Here is a 23,305-nt window from a genome sequence, read left to right as displayed (position 1 = left end):
TGCATGAGATCAAAGATGATAATATTAGAAAACAAAGGAATCAAAAAGTGTGATCACAAGATTTTTTTTTTTACATTGAGTTAATAAGACTTTTTGATGACTAAACACCATGAACTTGTACTAATGACAGCAGTTACATATTATTTCAATTAACCTGAAAGAGCTTTTAAGTAAAAAGCAACAATTCAAGCCTCTTTATTTGGCTAATGTGTTTTGTTGATATCTGTATGTATGGCCAATTTTAGCTTTACCACCCAGATGGCCTTGACATGTCCAACAAAGCAGAGATGGACGGGATGAACTGAAGTGGATTTTCATGAAGTGAAAACATGAAGTGAAAATAAAGTTTCTTTTGCAATTTAAATACAGTGGAAATGTTTAAATACTGTATATTTCTCAATTTTATGAACTGTAGTTTTCTTTTTATTTTACACAACATCTAAATAATTGTTTATCCACACATAACAGTATTTGAGACACAGTGAGGCCTATAATCAAAACTCTTAGTCACTTAATTGTAAACATAGGAAACAATAGCTTTTCAAAGGTATTTAATATAGCAATAACAAAAGCCTTTACTTGTTTATGGGGAGTCTGTTACCTTATTAAACATTTATTTAATAATGTATTAACAATCTGATGACATTGAGTTCACATGCTTTTCCAGTAAAAATAGATAATTAACTTAATAAAAATTACTGGAGAGCAGCATTGTGGCATGGCAGTTAGCACTGCTGCCTCACAGCACCTGGGTCCTGGATTTGAGATTGACTTGGGGTATCTATGTTTCCTCCCTCGTCGCCAAATTATAAATTAAATATCCTTATGAGTGTCTTCTTTGAGATAGGCAGACATTCCACCAGGGTGTATGCCTGCCTATAAATGACGCTTACCTGAAATGAGGAGCTTTTTGACTTTCTGGTAATGAATGAATCGATAATAATTGGACCTCTATGATTTGGAACTAGTAAATAAATACATGGGGTATACACACGTGCTTAAAATATATTTAAAATTCCCAATTAATAACTGCTTTTTTCTATATACTGGCAAAGCAGAGAAGAAATTACATTTATTATCTAAAACATTTATTATCATTTAAATACATTTCATATATTCTGCCTTTGTTGTTGTCTGGTTTTGAAACTTGAAAAGTGGTTTACAAATATATTTAATTGTAATAGTATAGTGTGTTTAAGATGCTGAAGGAAAAATAAATTGCTTTGGGCTATTTTTGTGCTCCATTTTTAGATGACATTTAATAGTATGGTACAAAAGAAAGGTAGTTTAGTCCTGAAGGATCCTTTCTTTTCTTACCCCCCCAAAAAGTAAAGGGAAATCCAAAGGAGAAAGAAAGTTTTACTGCTGGCTAAAAACAACAAAGAAACAGACAAAATGTTAAAAGTGAGCAACTGGGTATTAGATAAATAACACATTTTACTCACCTGTGTGTGGGTTGAGGAGAATACTGCCTGGTGGGATGCCTGTAGCCTCCAAAGACACCAGAATGTAGCTTGGACTGTTTTGAGCTACCTGCCCACTGAGTGCAGTTGCATCCGGGAAGGGGACAGTGCCAGAGGAACTGACAGAAGCAGAAGGCAGGAGTGTTGTGCTCTGCATTGAGAGGTGAGCCCTGGAAAGTGAGCCTGAGGAGCCGCCACTGCTGGAAGACTCAGAGCCTTTCAAAGAAAGAGAAGACCTCAGTTACACAGATCCCTTGCAGGAGAAATTCAAGAGCAGTTTAGCGCAGGACTGTCAGAATTATTTATTTTCTTTCAAATCCACTAGTTTCAAACATGTATATTGTTGTACAAATGCTTTGAAATCAAAGTAATGTTTTCTGAAAGAAGACCACACATTCTGCCAGGGCAGACATTACAGATTTTTACCCAGATTTCCACCACATGGTTTCACCACAGTGAGATAGATACAGATGGACCACATCATTAATAAGGCCCATTCTCAACTTTAAGCATCCAATGGTATTTTTTGTCTTAGTACTGAAAATAATCTGAACATCAATTCAATTAAATGCTTCCAAGTAAATTACAAAGTATAGCTAAATCAATACCATGCTTTTTAATTTTTTTAGCATCCAAAATGAAAATATTTAATAAATTACCATGATATTTTCTACCATGTATGCCGCTCACATTCCAAAAACAACCTCTACATAAAAAAAACTAATTTTTCCATTGAAAAGCTAGGATGACTTTTACAAACAGTCTTTGTTATGCAAACACATGAGAACTAAATCATACATCACCTACATTGTATTGGAAACTGAAGTTGCATTTCATGGTGTATATATTCCCATCAAAAAACACCTGTTGCAACAGTAACACCGTGCCAGAAACATCTTCTTAACTAATAATTTCAAAAATTATTTTCAAAAACACAGAAAGCCACTCAATTGTACAGGATGCATTTTACCATAGTCTCATGCTGAGCATGCAATTGGATCATTGCATTTGCCAGACAATTTTTATATAAGCATAATGCTATACTGCAAAAACACCTTGAATAAAATATAGTACAGCAGGCTAAATGTGATTCATGTAGGTGGAGGCATAGGTCATGTTAATTCTTTGCATAGCTAAGAAGTTGAAATGTTAATGACTGAATGACCTATCAGTAACACAAATATACCCCCAGAAACAGGAAACCAGAAATAATGGTTTACTACCTACCCGTTTTTGAGAGCTTGCCGGTGCTCCTACTGCTGGCAGAGCTATCCCCTCTTGTTAGAACCGTTATTCCTCCAATGCTGGCGGTCTTGGTCACTGTGGGCTTCAGGTTACGGTTAGAACTGTCTGAGTCTGTGCTGCTCCATGGCCGTTGGTCACTCCATTTCATGTCCGTCTCTGTGCTGCTCTGTCGACTGCCAGATGCCTTTCCTGTGCTGTCCCAATTTCCCCTAAGAATCAGAGGCAGAACATCCAAATTAATTACATGTATGTAGCCACCCATTTTTCTTCTTCTTTTTAAAGCTGTCCTTGTGAGGTTATACAGCCTGAAATCACTATAAATATTATTGGACAATGGGTGTCAAGCTTATACAATGTATACAGTTTGCCTTCAGATCAGGCCATCTTAAAACAGGCAAAAAACCCTGCTATTAGCTATCATAACTTGGTTACAACTTGTGCATCAAACAGCACTCCATCTCTCTATGCATAAAGCATTTTTTTATATAAGACTCTTCATGATTAATGGTTAAATGCAAACAAACAGTCATTGAAGCCTTTTCTCAAGGTTGTATTTCAGTTCAGTACAGTATAATTCAACTAAACAGCTTTGCAGAGAACTGGAAATTAGACAAAGACATTAAAATATCAAGTACCCAGTTCACACAATATGTGTAGCTCGTAAAACTATAATGCTTACAAAGCACCACACTCATTAGATTATCTAATTTTCTTTTATTTATTCACAATTATATAGTTGCATTTGCAGTACTGCGGCACAGTACACTGTGTGATTCATTGGCCACAGACAATCAATAGGAGGCACTTGTAGTGCATTAGATGTTAGTGAAACAATCGCTTCATTTAATGCTTCTCTACTGTGCATCTTTAAATCCACTTACTATGGATTATTAATATATAATTATACAACTAAAAGCTGAAAATTTTACTTTTTAATTTACTTTTGTAGATGAAAATAAAATCAACAGAAGTATAATGTCTATGAACATCATAAAAATATTACATCTTACAAATAATGTATGTACAGTAGCGTGTAGAGGTAGCTAAACATAAAAAAAATAAAGTACACAAACAGTATTCCACCTTCTTCAAAGAAACATTTTCTGCAGTCTTTAACTCAGTCACTTACTGTGGTTATTTTGGAAAAGTTTTAATGTACTCATTCTAACTATATAAAGTTTATATACTTCATAAAAAACTATAATGTTTTAACCTTTTCTTAGAACTTAGAACTTAACAGGAATTATTCAGATGGAACTAAAATTTTGGTAACTGAAAATATTGCTTGTGGCTAATTTGGAAACATTTTGACATGTTCATTTTAATAAAAGTTTGCTGTCTTTATAGCTGTAATGAACAATGAAATGCTCATAGTCTGTAATAGAGTGCATTGCACCCAAGTGGCCCTTTTGTACAGTGACTAAATGCTCGCCTGCTAATCAAAAGGTGCAAGGTTGGATTCCTGGTCAAACAAAAGCTTTTATTTTTTTGCAGTTGGATATATAAATGACATTTATATTTCTGATAAGTTTATATATCACAGTATGTTAAATAATTAAAATGAGATTAATAATAAAGTAATAATATGAATGAACCTCCAGACCAGCAGTCTCCAGGATGCTAGGAAAGTGCAAGGGACTTTAAAGATGTCCTTGAACAGAAATCGTAATTGAATTTTTTATGTGTATACAGCATTTAGTTTTAAATACAAAATGTAATGACACTATATACAGTATTTATATTAAATTATAAAATTTAAAATGATTTTTTTTGCTGCCTTTTTTCCTTCTTAGTAGTTGATATGATTAAATCATATATATTATATCACTGTATTAGTTTTTAAAATGATTTGATATCATTGGAGTTGTAAGAAAAAGTTGTTTGATGTATGCAAGAACAATAAAGTTGCACTTTATTAGAGGGAGTGTTTCATGCTTTGGCAATGCATTGTGTCCTCGCAAAAGGGAGAGGGAATATGAACCTTCTTCATAAACATTTTCTGCATCAAAGTCTTTAACCGAAGTCTTTAACCTCAGTTTGGTGTTTTTATAATTTTCTAAACCTTTGTCGGTATGCCTCAGGAACTAATTCAAAGTATAATAAAAAAAACACCCACTGGGCACACTGTGATCTCCCATACAGATGTGAGATACAGTAGTTAATAACATCTGTTTTAAAAGGATTCATATTTGTTTTCAAATTTATATCTGTTTTAGCCATTAGTACAATGGCAAATATAATTGTGATTGTACTGTTTATATATTTATATATATAAATTATTAGATATATTATATATTTATATATATATTCTCTATAGCAAGTCATACACGTGTGTTGTTGGGTGAGTGTACTATAACTCTCAGTTTAGTCTCAGCATTTTCACGCTGAACAAAAATATGCATGCTTTGTAATATTAGTGGTTTTATGATAAATCAGCCTTCTGTGACCGCAGCATATCTGTGACATATGTACAGTTACCGTATATATCTAGATAAAAGCAGCAGCCAAAAACGTTACCTTCTAACGATTCTAGCGATTAACAGTGGTCCAACTTTATTATCATAATGAGATGTAATGGTATTTTTAAAACACATTTGCTTCAATCTGTGTGTATTGCAGTTTTAAACACTGACCACATGAATCTAATTCATGAACACTACACATTCAGACGTAACAAACACAAATTACATGAAGACATATCTATAAATATGCCAAAACAATAGTGTAGGCCACTACAATAGCCACTACAATACAGTATGTGTAAAATATATCTTTCATAATCAAATTCTAAAGTTAAATCTTTTACAATTTACTTGTTGCTGAAATCCGCATTAACACAAAATACAGATTATTTTAATGTGGATGTAAACCTGAAAAAAGCACATCACATTCACAACAAGCTACAGTAATAAGCAATTGATTTTACATATCTAGCTGAATAAACAGACCTACTTTTGTTTTTCATATTAATTTAATATCTAACATACTGTAATATACAGTGTAAAATTAATAAAATTCTCAAATCTTTGCAAATTAAATTCTATAATTTAAAAACAAATTGTCCCTACAGAGCTATACATAGACCAAGAGTCAAAAGCAGCTGTTTTCGGGTAACAGCCCAAATACTTCCACACGCCAACATGCCATGTTAAGCTTTCACTGCGCCACCTTGCTGTTTTACAAAGTAGTGCAGTCCTGCAACAGAATTTTTAAAATGCTCTGTGTATATACCGTATAAAGGTGCATTACTGTCCATGCATTCTGAATGGCTGTACCTGTAAAGCTACACATCCATTTTTAATAATCATGGATCACAAAAAGGGAGTTTACTGACTGTCATATCTATCCCAATTTCATATTCAAGTAAAATATTTAGGATCTGGCACACATATGTGATGAAACAAGACTCAAAATCAGAATCTTTCATTTCTGACAAATGAGAGACTTCCAACATTAACAGCAGAGTAATTAAGAAAGTAAAAAAGAACACAAACCGAAATAGCTGCCTTTTTTTCTGAGTGTCATTGAATAAATTACAGTCTTCTAGAATCCTGTGAAAACAAAATAACATTATGCAATTGTTAACCCAGATTTAAATAGCCCATTTTAATTATCTCTCGTCTTCTAATTAAAATTTAATGAGCTTCAGTAAATATTCATATTCATACATGTAATCTTTCTTTAAACATCTATTTTACACATTTATTTTATAGCTAAGTCTTACAAGACACTTTAGGAAGTACAGAGTGCAAGTAATTGCAGTAATTAAAACAATCTGAAGTACAGTTGGAGATGTTTAATTTTTTAAGACAGCATATTAAAACAACATTCACAATGAAGCAAGATAATGACGACTGAAACAGGAACTACATGGAACATACTGAAAACTCATGGTTTTCAAACATAAGGAAATCTATAGACCCATATAATGTACATGACATACTATTAAATAAACTGCAAAATGAACCTTACCTTGTTTCCAAGTAAATGTTTTCCTGGGAACAAACTGACTGAAAATAAAGAGAGCATTTTTATTAATCATCCATGTGCAGCTGAGATCAATTGTTATTACAAATTATTTTTAAGAGAATCAATAAGCAGACTCATTATCCAAAATCTATGATGAAAAGCTCTATATAAAGGCATTAAGCGCCTTCGGGCAACCTTGTTGTGAAAGGCGCTATATAAAAATAAATTGAATTGCATTGAAAAAGAGACTATGATATGGTTCTAACCTTCTGAAATTTAACAGGCAAGATTAAAAAGCCACATATAATAATTCATTAATCATTTAGGTTTAGTTGTACACATCATATATGTTGTTACTTCAAGTCATATCCATGTGACAAATGTTATAGTAATACTGTCTGGAACCTGATTCCATAAATCAGGATATTTAAGCATTGCTATCAGATGTAAAAGATGTGTAAGTGCTGTGCATTGTATTCACAACCTTTTCTTCACAATGAGAAGATAACTTAATGTTACTAGTGTTAATGTACTGCATATGTAGATTCTTATTGCCTTTCTTAGCTTCAGATATATTTTTAATTTAAAATTTAAAATAAAAGTATTTTAAAACATCAAAGAAATATGATCATATTGGTCATGAATGAATAGAATATTGCTTCTATTCATTTTAATTAATAATATGACAATTCATCACAATTCATAATCAGCACAGTCATTAAATGACCCTGGCTGTTTTCATCCCCCAAACCAGGTACAAATGCAAATCCACAATTTTGTTTGTGTACATCTATGCCTATACATTTTTCAATGCATATACAGAATATGTGCATCTGCAGAATACTTTTTCATTAGAAATCAGACATGCAAAGCTGATAAGTAAATATGCATTATTTTTGCTATTTGAAACCATACACAGTTAATAGGCAAATTGATATCTGGGAGAAATTCAAAATCACTTAAGAGATAACTAATTCTTAACTCAGCAGCTTTTTGTTTGTCATGGCTGCTGTGCAAGTGGTTAAAAAAGAAAATTTGTAACACAAAACCAACCAAAATATGATAATTAAATTAAACCTGAGTGGAATAATGTGAAAAAAAACATAACTGAAAGTTCATGCTTCAATATACTGTATAATAAATAAAAATATAGATATACTGTATAAAAAGTAGAGTTACTGCATTATAGACACAAGAAAGTTTTTTTTAAATCCTTCAAAATTAAATTCTCATGTTCTAATTTATTTTTCTTTTCTATTAAAAATAACTGTTTTCCCAAATAAGATTACTGTGTTTGGTCTAATGAGTTAATTTGTTTTTTGTCCTTGGAGTGCTTCTGTATTTGAAAACATTTATATGTCAGTAGCAGGGCATGATGCCATTTTCAGACCAACTTACACAACTCAGCACTGTAATTTACACTTATAAATTTAAATTCAACTTCAGTTTTGTTTGCACCTCACATTTTATGTGATACTGTAGAGATTTGCTTGTCAGTTGAGCAATGTACAGTATCCTGTAGAAAACAGTGGTGTATCATTTTATATTTTTACATATTAAATATCATTAGTATAATATACAGGTGCAGCCATTCAAAGTGCGCGGCACAGACACGTACCGGAGGTAATTGGCTACGGCCTCGCGCATCGTGACGTGCGTTGACGCAAAATACCGCGGTACGTGATTGGTTGACCGACAGGGGCACTCGTGGTCCGTTGGTCGGTCGTAGAAAGATTTAAATGTCTTTACTGTGCCCGTTTTAGTATTGAATATTTATACGGAATTTTACCACTGAAGGGAAATCTTAGTAGCTGAGCATAAAAAGAATAGGAGCATACTGTAACGCGTGTGAAGGCCATAAACGATATTAATTTTGGAACATAAACATACAGTATAAGGCTGGTCTCGGTACTTTAAATAAAAAATACACACCAGTATTCCATTTCTCCCTAAACATTTTAAGCATCGAAGTCTTTAACTAACGTGATACCGGAGTCAACAAGCATACTTTTAGAATTTGATTAAAAGGGAATATAATATGGAATCGCGTATCTAAAGAAATTAATAACGATATAATTATATTCATGTACCGCAACACAAGAATAGTACACGCTGTACATTGTCTGTTGATAATGTTTCTGTAAGGCTTTTTCAGCACTCCGCATGTGACCTTGCCGGTGGCACTGTGGGTTAGGTTCCTGACTCCCACGTCACATGGTGAGTGTTCGAATCCAGCCGAAGCCATGACTTTTTTTTTAACAAACATTTCTTTGAAAAAATAAAACTTTTCCCTGGGTCAGAGATTAAATAAAACCTCACTCGCACCAAACAAATTTATATTTCTAAATATCACAACATGATCGAATTTAAGGAATTTTAATAACAATGAATAGTCACCTATGCGTTACAATATAAACATTTATATTGATTTAAATCGCGTTTTGACTTAAATCGCAAACGCGTGTTTAAATATATGTGTTTTTTGATTCACAATCAGACAAATGCAACATAAATTGATATCTTTGTCTTCTAAGTATCTTAATAAACTTTCAGCATAGCTTTCTCCCCGTTTAGATTTATTTTTCTTGGGATCTTGGGATCAAACGTGGAAAGATTAGATTGTGATCTTTTTATTTTTTAAATACATTTTAGAAAAGTGTAATCTATACTAAAAAGCTGTACACCACCTGCTATAAAGATACATATTGTAATACTTTCGGGTTCGGATAGGACAGACACAAGAACTCAGATTTGCGGAGTTAAAGCAAGTTAAAGCCTTGATTTTATATATCACCTTTAAAAGTGGCATCTCAAAGCAAAGTAAATACCCAACACTGATTGTACCCATCTGTCATGCTAATAAAGCACCTTGAATTGAATTGAATTGAGAGGGGGGGGGAGAGGGCGAGCGAGAGAGCACAGCCAGGACAGACAGGCAAATAAGATACACTCCACAGACATTCACAACAGCGACATATCATAAAACGTTTGCACATATAGTTAAATTATTACTTGTTTTTCAGGAAGTTAAAAAAACACTTGAATTACTTATCCAGTCTCTCGAAATAAAATTATTTTTCAAGCAATGCAACTAACATCGGACAACGTGTTTTTTTTAATCCAACACTGACAGCCACATCTTAAATCTTGTCAGTCAGCTCTTTTTTCTCTGTTTGAATTTTGGCGATTCAAACAACCTGGGATAACAAGTGGTCTCAAAGTCACCGAGCTCACAGAGCTTCAACAACAGATGACAATTCCCTTAGTCCTTCCTTAGTCTTCCTGAAATTGTCAGATTATGAGTGAATAAAAGCATTTTATTAAAAACACGTTTGCGTTTGTTTGGGAGCTATATTATGTATTTTTCATATGTAAGATATAATGATGTGTTCCCACTTACACATCGCACGACTTTAAAAGCTAGAAAAACAGGTTTCGATTCACATTATCTGGCGAGCCTTGTTTTGTCAAAGGACAGCACAAAAAAAACAGACAATACACAGGGGGGGGAGGGCAAGCGAGAGAGAGTTTTTTGCCCTCTGTCAAAAAACCCCAAATCACTCGGGGCAGAGACTCTGGGGGGATCATTGTGTGGTACAGAGCGGAGCTCAGTCACTCCAAACAAGTAGTAAAGAGAGAAGAGTCAACAATTGATTTAAGGACGATCTGTCAAAGTGCAATGAAATACAATATTGTTGTTGTTGTTGTTATTGTTGTAATATAAAGCCTGGATTCTCATGTATCTGATACAAGTATCTTTTAATACAGTCTTTGCTGTGCTCTTGAGGATCCTTGTGATATTTTGAGCTCTGGTTGAATGATAAGTGTTGCAGTTTAAATAATTTTTGTAGTTAGAAATTATGAAACGCTCTGTTAAAAGCAAGGGAGTTTTTATGTCCGTTGCAGTAAAAGAAAATGCCTGACAAAGTAGGGCTTGGACAGATTCCAAGTGCTTGTACAAATGTGCTAAAGAAATTATACTTTGAGTTTACAGCTTGTCCAAAGTCATTCATTATTAATACTATCAGTAATATCTTCGCTAAAGGCTTTGATGCATAAATATTTCTGATAAAGGTAGGTTGTGTACTTTTGTCCAACTGAGCAATCTTGCTTTCATAAAATATACCAACTTTTTAATGACTGATGATTAACATGCTGTAATACACAGTTTAAATTTAAAAGCTCAAATGCTGTACATGAGAGGTTAAGCTTTATTGGCTCCTCCTGGCGGTTTTACAAGGTGATGCCGGATACTTTCCGGCATGACGTCAAATGACGCGATATACCGCGTGATACTGCGTTTTGATGCGACACGCGCACCGGGGTATATCGCGAAATACCCCACCCATTTTGAATGGCTGCATCTGTATATATATAACATAAGATTAAATATAAAATCAATAAGCACACTAGTTTATTAAATGGTTAATGCACATACATAGGGTAAGTTTTAGTATTTTTTAAATGTATTTATACTCAGGAATTTGTGATTATTTCATTTATTTATGTCTTGTGTTGTTGTTTTTATTGCAATATTGTTCCTCTATTTTTATGTTGCCTTATTGTTTCCTTAGACTTATTTTCAACATCGGTATTTAAGTAACAACACTGCTTGTACTACAGAATTCAGATTTGTCAGCAATGTAGGTTACATTTCTGTAATCTAGATAATGAGAAAAGTCAACGGGGAGTGCACTGCTGACTGTTGGCTGTCTGGATGAGGCAACGAAAAAAGATGCATTTATGCTACTAAAAACCCTTTGCTAAAAATTGTCTTGGCTTTCCTACCTTGAACCTTGAACTTGAAAATATGCATAGAGAAACACAAGACAGTTGAAATTGATTTTTAAATGCCCCCTGACACAATCATTTCAATTAATTTCTGATGCCTCAAGAAGATCCTCACATCAGAATTGATTAGAAAATCTGCAATTAAAAGGTTTTACCATCTGCAAGTAGCCAGTATGACAGAGACACACAATATGAAGAAGTACACTTTACTTCCTAGAAAATGAATTCAGCTCACAGTGTCAAATGTTTGAAAGTACTTAGTTAAAAGACCAGAATGACTCATAAATTACATGAGTTAAACAAAAAATTACAATTAAATATTTTTGTATAATATGCTTATCCTTCATGTGAGCATTGAACAGAATCTTTCTGATCCTCAACTGTTTTCGCCTTGTGTCTTTAATTCACTTTAAATTAAAATTTTCAGAGCATTAAAAGCATGTGTCCTGAGTATACATAGTGTTAGAACACAATTTTAAATGTATAGGACAATCACATCAAGAGCAATCATGCTTAACAACCTCTGAGTTTAGTGACTTTTTTTACTAAGGAATTGAATACTTAAAACTGCAAAGCAAATGCTTACACATTCCTTTCCCACCACACAAACCTTTCCCATTAATTTTCTGATAATGTTACAGAAACTCTTTACTGCTCAAATCAACTTGCATCAGCCATTTTCTGATATCTCTATAGAGCCTTTAACAGAAGGCTCTGGAAACAGAAGAGAGACTATATGGTACTTATTGTGTAAATAGAGCTAGGGGGATAATAAGGGAGACTGTGCTGATCTTGAACCTTCTGTCTTTGGTTTGCAAGCAAAACACTAGGTATTAAGCCTTGAAAATAGAAATCTAGGCACAGATTTTTTTAAGCAAAAAAAGTAATTTAGATTCAAGTCTCTTTGAAACTGCTTCAACACAAGTTTCTGTTCCCCTGTGTACGTATATAAATACTGTATATTTTAGTACCACATGATTTTTTTACTACTTATTTAATACAGTGTCAAACAATGTGCTAATCTTCTATTGCTTTCAGTTCTAGGCATTTTTCTTTCTAAATTTTGGAGGATAATATTGAAACTGTATATCTGTGACAACAGACCACTATCTGTTCACTTTGAACCATATATGGATTAGCAGAATCTGCTACAAAGGCAATGCATTTCACTGACATGAACTGAATATTTATTGGAAACAATAAACATTCACTAAAAGAGACACAATCAGGATAAAGCAGGCAAAATCACCTTATATAAAAAACAAATATGTCTAACATAATTAAATGGACAGAATAAGTAGGAAAAAGTTAATAAGCAATTCCTAGGAGTAGAACATGTAATATTCCCCCTATTGCTTATAATTAACTGGAGATTATTTGATTTTTTTCTTTCTTTGTTAATGTCATTCATAGTACAAATAACTGATTAAGTGATTCACTTACATCATGTGCAAATATTCTCTCCCTCACTCTTTGATATTCCTCTTCCCTCTCTTCTATTGACTTACTCCTTCTGTCATCTCTAAAAGGGTGAATCCTATTTTGCTGTATGATCAAAAATGCACACGGGTTATGCAACATTTGAAATAAGCAACATATTCAAAAATAAGTTTAAGCAAGTAAGAATAAAAAATAGATACATGACTTGAGGTACACTGTCTTTAATGGAAAAGAGAAATAAGGAAACAAACAGCAGGCTAAGCAGTGAGAGAAGTCCTGCAGAGCAAACAAATGTTATCTGGCTGAGCTCCACAGACTGAAAAATCAATTCACTTCCTTGTCTACAACCACACCCACCAAAGCACAGCAATATTCACTTTAAAAGCTTTCCTATGAATTATGTTTGGAAACAGGAATATACAATTAATATCATTACCTTAAAAAGCAATGGCCATCTATTTTGACTGTAAACTGTACACACAATGTACACTGAGCATTGAAGTAAACCTGTTTTAACTACTACAGATTCTTGAAGTTATCAGAGAAATGACTATCCTCTTTGTAGTAAGAGCACTGACATTTTAGTGAACAAGCATGAGAACAAATTCAACAAGCAGATTAGTATTTGCCATCAACAGGGTTGATCAGCAGAGGATTTACTGTGAAAGTTACATCCTAGTAGCATTTGTGGGCACCGTTGGAAGTCATATAAGCTGAACATTTGTGACGCATGCTTTGCACCAGATTAGAGATGCTGTCTTATAGTATTCTGTGCCATTTATCTTGTACAGTCTGGACAAGTATGCACCTATTCACTGGTGTGTGAGCCCTAGATACCACACATCATCACAGTTAATCCCACAAATGCTCAAAGAGATTCAAAACTGGAGAGTTAGGACATCTGGATAGTTGGCACCATTCTCACTGACCTAAATCAGGGTCGGTGTAGTGACCTGTACTAATGCAAAGTTTGTACTTCTGGCAAATTCAACTGAGGTGTTGATCCAAGATTTACAGTTATCAGTACAAGAATATACAAAAAATGTCTGTGCCAAATTAACTTTTCTAGTAATAAGGTGACCCAGCACATGAAATAAGTCAAATAGTCAAATTAGACAAATTCACTTGAGTGTATCATCATCACATAACTGATTGATCAATTGATCAATTAATCACAATAACACTGAAACCATTTAATCAATGGCTAAAATCTGCATACTTTGTTTTCTAAAATCATATGTGCAGTTTACAAAGATAGTTTGGTACAACATATTGAGTGAAAGAGGGGATTTCTTTTACTTTTAGATTTATCTCTATCATTTTCTGACAAAAGTCAAGACAGTGAATTCATTTTAATAAGCAATAATGTATATTTTAATTAATTTTAGGACTATATGTTTACATCCATCCATTAGTTTTCTAACCACTTCATCCAATTTAGGGTGGCAGGAGAGCAGAGCATCCCTTGGCAAGCGACGGGCAAGCAGCGTACACCCTGGACAGGACGCCAGTCCATCTCAGGGCACAAGCAGACAAGCACACTTTGATTCCAGGGCGAATTTCCCCAGAAGCCAATTAACCTACAAGTATGTGTTTAGACTGTGAAAGGAAAGCGGAGCACGCAGATGAAACCCACATGAACAAAGGTTGAACACACAAATTCCACACAGTTAGCATCCCAGGTCCAGAACTGAAGCCAGGGTCCCAGTGCTATGAGGCAGCACTGTTAATAACCATTGTGCCACAGGTATGTTCACAGTATACTCAAATTACTATAAACACTTCATGAGAAACAAGTATTAATGTTCTTGCTATCTCATAAATGGCAGTATGTCATATTCATATATGTCATACTGTATACTGTATGTGCCATATATACAATTCAGATCAACAGCACAGTTCAGTTTATGTGTAACTATCAAGTCCTAAAATTAGAAAAATAACCCATAACTTGTATAAAATTACACTTGTACAGTATCATGTATTTGACTTCACTTTAAATACGATGATAATTAAAATTATTAACAACTGTAAATCTATAGTGGACAAGATTTATCATGCCATTTAAAGTGAATGAGGTCAAGAATTATAATGTTTTAACAAGAACACTTAAAATGTCTCTATAAAAAGTGTATTGATGCTCATTTCAGCAATCAGTTTGATTTTTGGACATTCTTAGGCAATAAAATAATGAATCCACAAACTGAACACTGTTAACATTTAATTAAAAATAATAATAAAACACCAAGGCCACCTAAACCTTCTGCATGTTTTGTATATAACAAAAAAGATGAACTTTTTACATGGCTTGAACAAATTTTGAATAAGCAACTTTACCTACTTTTTTTTCGACATTTCTCTTTCTGGTAAATGACAGCCAAATTACAAAAGAGTTACCAATAAGAAAAAATATTTAGTAAATCACACCTAAAAAACAATATGGAAGCTCAGAAAAGATCCTTGATAACTTACATCCTATTTTTAAAATCTTTCATGACACTTACAAATATGTCTAAGAGAAACAACACTTTTCTATTTCTGTAACTTTAGAAAAGTACACTGTGTTGTTCATTCTTCATAACCTGTTCTATGCAAAAAAATAATAAATTGAAACACACCACTCTTTTTTGTAATGTGAAATGACTGTCATAGTTAAAAAATTAAACCTTTTCTATTTTTATTAGATGTAGAAAGGAGTAAACGTCATTTGATTGCGTGACCTTTGAATTGATTCAAAGGTCTTTTAAGTTTAATTTCATTGAAGAGTAACATGAAAAAAGGTTCTATGCTTGAGTTTCATTCTATAAATTCTATAATATTATCCTTAGTGTACTTAAAATTATTAAAAGAATACATTTAGCATGTGTAGAAGATTTCACAGATAATACTAATACAGTTAGGTATTTTTTAATAATGTAAAAAATACATTTCACTTTTCAAAGTAAAAAGTTTCACTTTTCGCTTATCACACACACATCACTTCATATATAAGTCTTAAAATAAACCATATCTATCTATAAGTCATAAGACAAATGCTCTGGCATATCTACTAAAGTTTATTAAAGCTTATTGAATACAGTCTTGCAGGAATAGTGCACTAAGCATGGAAGAAATATGTTTTAATATTTCCTTCAAGAACATCAAGCGCATCATATACAGCATGACCTAGACCTGGTCCAACTTAACCACATTATCTAACACTTTAGAATTTGCAATACAAGTTAGTGAGTATTCTGTTTCCTTAAAAAAAGGCACAACCCTCTGGCGTCTATACTTTGGTGCTGTAGCAATACTGCATATCAAATAAAGAGTTTTCAGAACTATGATATCCACTTATTAATGATATTATGATGATATATTTATGATTTAATCTCTAACATTCTATAATTATATTGAATGAGTAGTACTCGACAGTGCATGATGTAACCTGTGAATGTAAAACATGAAATCCATCAGGACCAGAATTACTGAAAAATACAAAGAGCTGGTGCCTAGTGGACTAGGCTCAAAGACAAAAAAGCAAGAAACAAAACACAAAAAAATAGGCTTAAAAATAATGCCTGCTTTTTGCTCTTTCTTAATCATCAGCCATGAAAGAAACAACTGGCTTACAAAAAAGATCTTTTGCTGTATAATATCTAAACACTGGATCCTAAAATTTTAACACATATAAGACAAATTGTGTGTTTACTTGATAGTCTACTCTCATTTGATGCATACAGTACTTTTCAAACAAGACATAAACTGGCATACAGTAGAAAAAAAGTTGCATCTTTAAAAATTTAAATAAGTACTCACTCTGGAAATTGCTTATAGAATGTGTCATATCTATGGACAACAGCAGCAAAACCTAGACAACAAGCAAAACTCCCTTCCAAAGTGCCAAAACATGGACCAGAAGGTTTTCTTTTCAGATGGTAAAACAAAGCAGCAGACAAACAGTATAGCAGAGGGATGTACTTGGGTTATGAAAATCAGTATATTTTTTTTTACTAAAAGATTCTTTTGAAGGGGTCTTAAATGTCTTCTTTAATTTGAATTCTAGTCAATAATAACCTGCCATTCTTAATGTATCACTTTCACATCTTTCACATAGTATCACTTTTATCTCCCATTCCCATAAAAATGTAATTTAGTTAGGCCTTTATGTTAGGCATGAATATGTCTATTATTGACTTACAAAGAAAAAAAAATATTTTTCAAAGCATTCCGATTACGCTTTCAAAATGCAGATTAAATTATTTCATTATAATGAAATACCCCAACCCCAAACTTACATTTGCAGACGTATTTACAAATCAATTAGTGATGTAGTTTATCCCAGGGGATGACAGCTACAGTATGTGTTAAAGGGCTGTAAGACAAGGCTTAATTATAGCCTATCATTCTTCAGATGTGCACAGAATTCCAACAGAAGTGTAAGGTAATGTAATTGCTGACATTTTCTGAGAGATCTGTTTTTTTCCTATGACATGAAAAGAAGTTGGTAATATGATTAGTATGACGTTGAATTAGCCTTAAACACTATATATATTTTTTTTCCAGTTCTAATGAAGGAATTGCATACTGATAGGGTTCGATAAATTACAAAAAAGTCAAACTTTTTAATAAATGTCTTAAAATTACTCAGATTCATACCAAATTACTTGCAAAAAAAGTCACCTATTCATGACTATTGTGGTATTTTGTGGCTATACTTTGAAGTCCTCAAAAAATGGCATACAGACACATGTTTTCAATGCAGAACAAAAAATTAAAATCATGCTGTGTGTCTCCAGGAAACCTAGTGATACAGATAGCATGTCCCTGTCAAATGAATAAAATATGCCAAGAGACAGTATGGCAATTGATACTGACAACATGCATAGCAAGTCTGAATACCTGATTGTCTTCCTTATCAATACTGGAGCTGTCTCGTTTCAAGATAAATCTCTTCTGTGAGTCTTCACTTGTGTCATCTTTTATATGTTCTCCAAACCTTTGCTCGGGTCTGTTGGCACATAAGCAAACTGTTAAGAAAGTCTTGCTGTCAGACACACAATTTCATATCAGCATGTCATATTAAAACATAGCAGGTAATATACAGATGCAGCCATTCAAAATGCACGGTACAAACCCGTACTGTGCGAAATTACCCACAGTTCACGGCATTGTACCGCAGTACGTGATTGGCTGGCCAAAATGACCGACTGGGGCACTCTTGGTGCATTGGTTGTTGGTGAAATGATTTAATCATTTAATCTCTTTACTGTGCATGTTTTAATCTGCCTAATATTGAATATTTATATGGAATTTTACAACTAAAGGGAAATTTTAGTAGCTGACCACAAAAAGAAGAGGAGCATAATGCGTCTGAAGGTCATAAACGATATTAATTTAGGAACATAAACATATTATGTAAACTGTATATGGCTGGTATTGGTAGTTTAAATAAAAAATGCACACCAGTATTCCACTTTCTTCCTAAACATTTTAACCATCAAAGACTTTCATTCGGTTACATACTGTGGTTATTTTGGAAAAGTTTTTACGTGCCCCTTTTGACTATATTATGTTTATATACTTCATAAAAAGTTATAATGTTTTAACCATTTTTGTGAATACTTATGCTTGTTATCGCAGTAAAAAAACGCACTTTTTAGAATTCGATTAATAGGGAATATAATATGGAATCGCGTATCTAAAGAAATTAATAATGATATAATTATATTCACATAGCTCAAATTATCACAGTAGTAGACTTTTGTTGTAAATGTCTGCATCAGTTTAACTCATTCACCTGTGATAACGTGTGTGGTGCAAAGGCCCAGGCGTGTGCCTTTCAGGCAGGAGGTTTGGGGGTTGAACCAAGCTGTCAACATGAGTTTTCTTTTAACAAATAAACATTTCTTTAAAAAAACTAAAAAAGCAAATATTATGGACACTATATTGACATTTTTGATATTTCTAAATATCACATGTTCGAAACTAAGTGATTTATTAATAACAATGAATAATTTCAAACTGCTACTGTACTGCCACTACAGTATAGGTTGTGGAAAATACATTTATTTGTCCTGCATCAAAGTTCAACTCATTCAGAGCGCCCTGCATTACAAATTCCAAGCGTTTCATTTTGTCTATTGCTACAATATCGACAGCAATGTAGTTAAAAGGAACATGTCAAAATGATTCCAAAATAACCACAAGTGAACGAGTTGAGGGACTTGATAATAGAGAAATCATAACAATGACCCTGTGTTGCTAATCATGCATATCCAACTGAAAGAAGGGCACTTAAATTGACACATGATGGTTTTGTGTTTAAGCATTTCATAATGGAAATCTTTAAGTTAAACAAGGGATGGGGGAATGGTTATTTTTTTATAATTGCAGTAATCGGAGAACAGCCTATCAACATGATGGGCAAACATTTTTTTTTATTTAAAAAAAATAAAAAATAAGATACAATGACATGTTCCTGCCTAACTCAAACATTGTGTGACTTTAAAAGCTGGAAAAAATGGTTTAGATAGTTTAAAACCACTTTTAATTAAACGTTTAAAAACATTTGTACTGATTTAATACCTCTTGATAGTAATATCAATATGGAGTCGTGTAACTAAGCTACTAAAATAGTTTGTAAACATATTGTGGACATTTTGGAAACATTTTGACATTCATTTTTTTAATAAAAGCTTGTATTGTGCTTATAGTTGTAATGGAGAACATACTGAACAGTTGTGAAGTTAGTAAACGCACATTGGTGTCATGGCTTAGGCCTCTGCTTTGCTGGAGGTTGGGGTTTCGAACCCAGCTGTCGCCATGAGTTTTCTTTTAAGAAATAAACATTTGTTTGAAAAACTGAAATAGTAAATATTATCAACATTATTGAATTTGTTAGTATTTCTAAATATCAAAACACGTTCAAAGTTAAGTGAGTTAAGTGATTATCCTTTTTCATGAATACTTGAGCTCATTATCACAGTAAAAGAAACGCATTCTTTTTAGTCATTATCTCTGATGCAGTGCATCAGCTGGTCAGGTGACTGAGGGTGGCACATTATTTCCCACTGCATTATGGGGAATGCAGTTTTGACAAGAACCTCCATCATTTCTCAATCTATCACTCTCATAATTCATCATGCGTGAATGAGTCAAATTAAAAATGAAATGTGTTTACAAAGAAAGTGGATTACAGTAATACTACCATCTATATAAATACATATATTTAGATCCTTAAGTTAATATAATTATTCATTTCTTTAGATACGCGATTCCATATTATATTTCCTAATAATCAAATTATGACTGACGGATTAGCCCATTAAGAGTGAGTTTTTTTAAAACAACCTGGGGGGACGGAAAAGTGCCCGCAGTCATTTTTTTCACTGACAAAGTTAACACAAACTCTGCTTAACAGAGCCGCTTGTATGAGCAAGGTGACTTTCTGCTATCTTAACCATTTTTTACAGCTTTTAAAGTCACACAGTGTTTGAGTTAGGCAGGAACACTTCATTGTATATTATTTTTTATTTAATTTTTAAAAATAAATAAAAGGCAACCAGCAATCAAATGTCCTGTTTCTTAATACTCATTTTTCCACCATCCACTAACCATCCACCACTGCCCAGTGATATAACTTTAATATAAACAAGATCTAGTACCTGGTGCAGTTTTTTTTTACTTATTTTGAATAAATCGAATCCCAGGTGTGAGTTCATAAAGTCAGAATTATGTACTATCCCTAGGTTTGCGAAAAATCTGATCATCTATTGTAAAGCTTTCAGTGCTTTGTTTGTGTATATTCCAATCGCAGGATGTTTGGGGGCAGGGTGTGTGGGGAAAGGTTTAGGCTGCATTTGAATTGGGGATCTGTATTCTTCACACCTGAAACTGAGTCACCTCTTGACTGAGAAACCTTTAGAGAACTTTACATTTTTATTTTCAACTAATTGTAAATATGACGTTTACATTGGCGTTTTTCTACTGATAGTAACTGTAAGAAATTGTTACGTTTCACATTATTGCAAAACAATCGTGACGTTCTCATCCAATCAAAGGTTTGATGTTTTTTTTTATTTTGAAACCGTGATCTTGACATTGGTGTGAGGTAGAGTTAGCAGTTTCAGATTTAAAGGGATTTTAATAATATCTTTCGTGTTACATTAACATTGGAATGTTCTTACAAGTGTAAAAAGAGGCGATACACAACGTGTCTCCTCTATAACTCTTCAGTTTACAGAGAAATTCCACCAGAGCCACACAACATTGTCCAATAATACTCTTTTTGTGTCTAATTTCTAGTTTAGCTGGATTCGTGTGATAAGCACATTGTTTATTGGAGAAGACATTACCCACGTCTCTATCACTGTACAACACAGGTTTGAGTCGGAGTGTCTGTTAATAAAACAGAGCGCCTTCCAATACATATAACTACTGCATCATTTCTTTATCCATTTCAGCTAAATGAGGGGAATTAAATTAGTCAGAATCTGCCAATTGTAAAAATAACCCTTCTTCCCTCCTTTGTTTAACTAGAATACTTTTGCAAAGAAATCCTTAATCACAATACCATCACTTAATTCATCCAGATACACAAATTCATGCCAGACCCAACAACAAGCTATAATAGTGGACTATTTTTATGTATTCACTATATAAGAAACAAACTGAAAGTAATACGCTGATCACGCTTTGAACAATTGGGTGCAATGCTTTGTCCATTACCACTATAAGGACAAAAAAAGTTGTTTTAAATAGAAACAGATGTCAAAATGTTTGACGGATGTCAAAATGTTTCCAATTTTCCAAACCCACTAAGTTACCAAGTTAAAGACTTTGATGCATAAAATATTTATAATTAAATTATTTATGATGAAGGTGGAAGGTTGTGTACGTTTGTCCAACTGAGCAATCTTGCTTTTATAAAATATACTGACTTTTTAATGTTTAATGATTAACATTCTGTAATACACAATTTAAAATTATAAAAAATCTAAAGAGTATACAATTTAAATTCTTAATTGGAAAAAGATTATCCCTCTGCAGTGACCGGGATTTGAAACTGGGCATTTTCTGGCGACAGTTCAAATGCTGTACACGAGACGTTAAGCTTTATTAGGTCCACCTGGTGATTTTACAAGGTTTTACAAGGTGCTTCCGGATACTATTATCATAATTCAATTTGCATGTGGTATAATGCGGTAAGATGCACCAAGCCTACCACGTTTTAATGCAGCGTACTCCACAATTTTTGAATGGCTGGATCTGTACTGTATACTCCAGAGTATGTTTTAAATTGGGATCCAAGAGAGTATACAGATCATATGCTTATTACTAGGTTTAAAGTATATTAACATATTAAATTAATTTCTGAAATCAGATGACATTAACAGTTATGTAGAAAACACAGAATTCAAGCACCTGCATTGGTCTTACCTAAACAAAATCTGAAAAGATCTTTGAAAATAGAGATATAATTTGTAAATGGATTAAGCATTCACAATTTCCTTTAATAGTTAAAGTGTTTATGCAGGTTGTTGTGGAAATATAGCAGTTGTGTTCTCATAATCACTGCATTACTACAAATGTGTCAAATAGAAATTAAAGTGTAAAAGCCATTAAGTGATTCAATCCCAGCAGTAGACCAAAGTATTAATGTAATATTAATAATTCTGTGAAGTATTTTCTTTTTATCATACTGTAGTTTTATCTTAATAAAAAATGAACCTTCACTCAGATACATCAAGAAGATATCACAATTTGTTTTCACTTTATTTAATAAATTATTATTAAATAAATTATTAGAGAATACCATTTTTTACAGAAGGGCATTTTAATGGAAGAATACCTTGACCATTGAGTTTGACCAAGAGAAGTACCTCGACCAAGGGTACAGCAGGAGTAAACACACCATCTCCCAGTCATAAGTACAGAATTCTAAGCACTACACTGCATTTCTGCCTAAATCAGGAACCTTAAAATACATTTTTCAAAAACTTTCTCTACATAGATCTTCTTTTCTTGTGTAGTTTGAACTATAAAATAAAAACAACACACGATTCAATAAATTGATCAGATCAGTAAATATGTTTAAATGTAATTAAGAGACTCAAGTGGTACTATATTACTAGTCTAAAAAGCGACTATAACAACTGCTACCAAAAACTTACCTTTAAATTTCCTTTCACACTTGTGATTTTAAATATGTACAAATGTGAAAGGTAATACAGAAATATTGCTTGCACCATATTGTATTGGGGGCAGTGCGGTGGCTCTGTGGCTAAGGCTCTGCGCCTGTGGCTGGAAGGTTGCTGGTTCATATCCCACAGCTGGCAGAGGAATCCTACTCCATTGGGCCTCTGAGCAAGGCCCTTAACCCCAACTACTCTAGGGGTGCCATATGGCTGACCCTG

The 23,305-nt window shown here is 33.2% G+C and overlaps 1 protein-coding gene across 11 annotated transcripts in view; it reads right to left on the bottom strand.

Annotated features, from left to right (window-relative positions):
• LOC148822750 (cAMP-regulated phosphoprotein 21-like) overlaps positions 1 to 23,305 on the bottom strand; it is a 140,787-nt gene that overhangs the window by 61,060 nt on the left and 56,422 nt on the right. For 8 of the 11 annotated variants that reach the window (XM_088928716.1, XM_088928717.1, XM_088928715.1 and 5 more), the window contains 6 exons: positions 17,790 to 17,898; positions 12,912 to 13,013; positions 6,681 to 6,718; positions 6,203 to 6,259; positions 2,691 to 2,917; positions 1,446 to 1,679 (listed from right to left, as the gene is read on the bottom strand). In XM_088928716.1, the coding sequence (XP_088784842.1) occupies positions 1,446 to 1,679; positions 2,691 to 2,917; positions 6,203 to 6,259; positions 6,681 to 6,718; positions 12,912 to 13,013; positions 17,790 to 17,898 (767 nt within the window). The remainder of the gene's footprint in view (positions 1 to 1,445; positions 1,680 to 2,690; positions 2,918 to 6,202; positions 6,260 to 6,680; positions 6,719 to 12,911; positions 13,014 to 17,789; positions 17,899 to 23,305) is intronic. The other 3 variants (XM_088928719.1, XM_088928723.1, XM_088928721.1) reach the window with 1 other exon arrangement.

The sequence above is a fragment of the Atractosteus spatula genome, chromosome 12 (genome assembly GCF_055471065.1).
Source record: "Atractosteus spatula isolate fAtrSpa1 chromosome 12, fAtrSpa1.hap1, whole genome shotgun sequence".
Classification (NCBI taxonomy): domain Eukaryota; kingdom Metazoa; phylum Chordata; class Actinopteri; order Semionotiformes; family Lepisosteidae; genus Atractosteus; species Atractosteus spatula.
The sequence above is the reverse complement of the archived record's forward strand: the minus strand, read 5'-3'. Positions and strand labels throughout refer to the sequence as shown.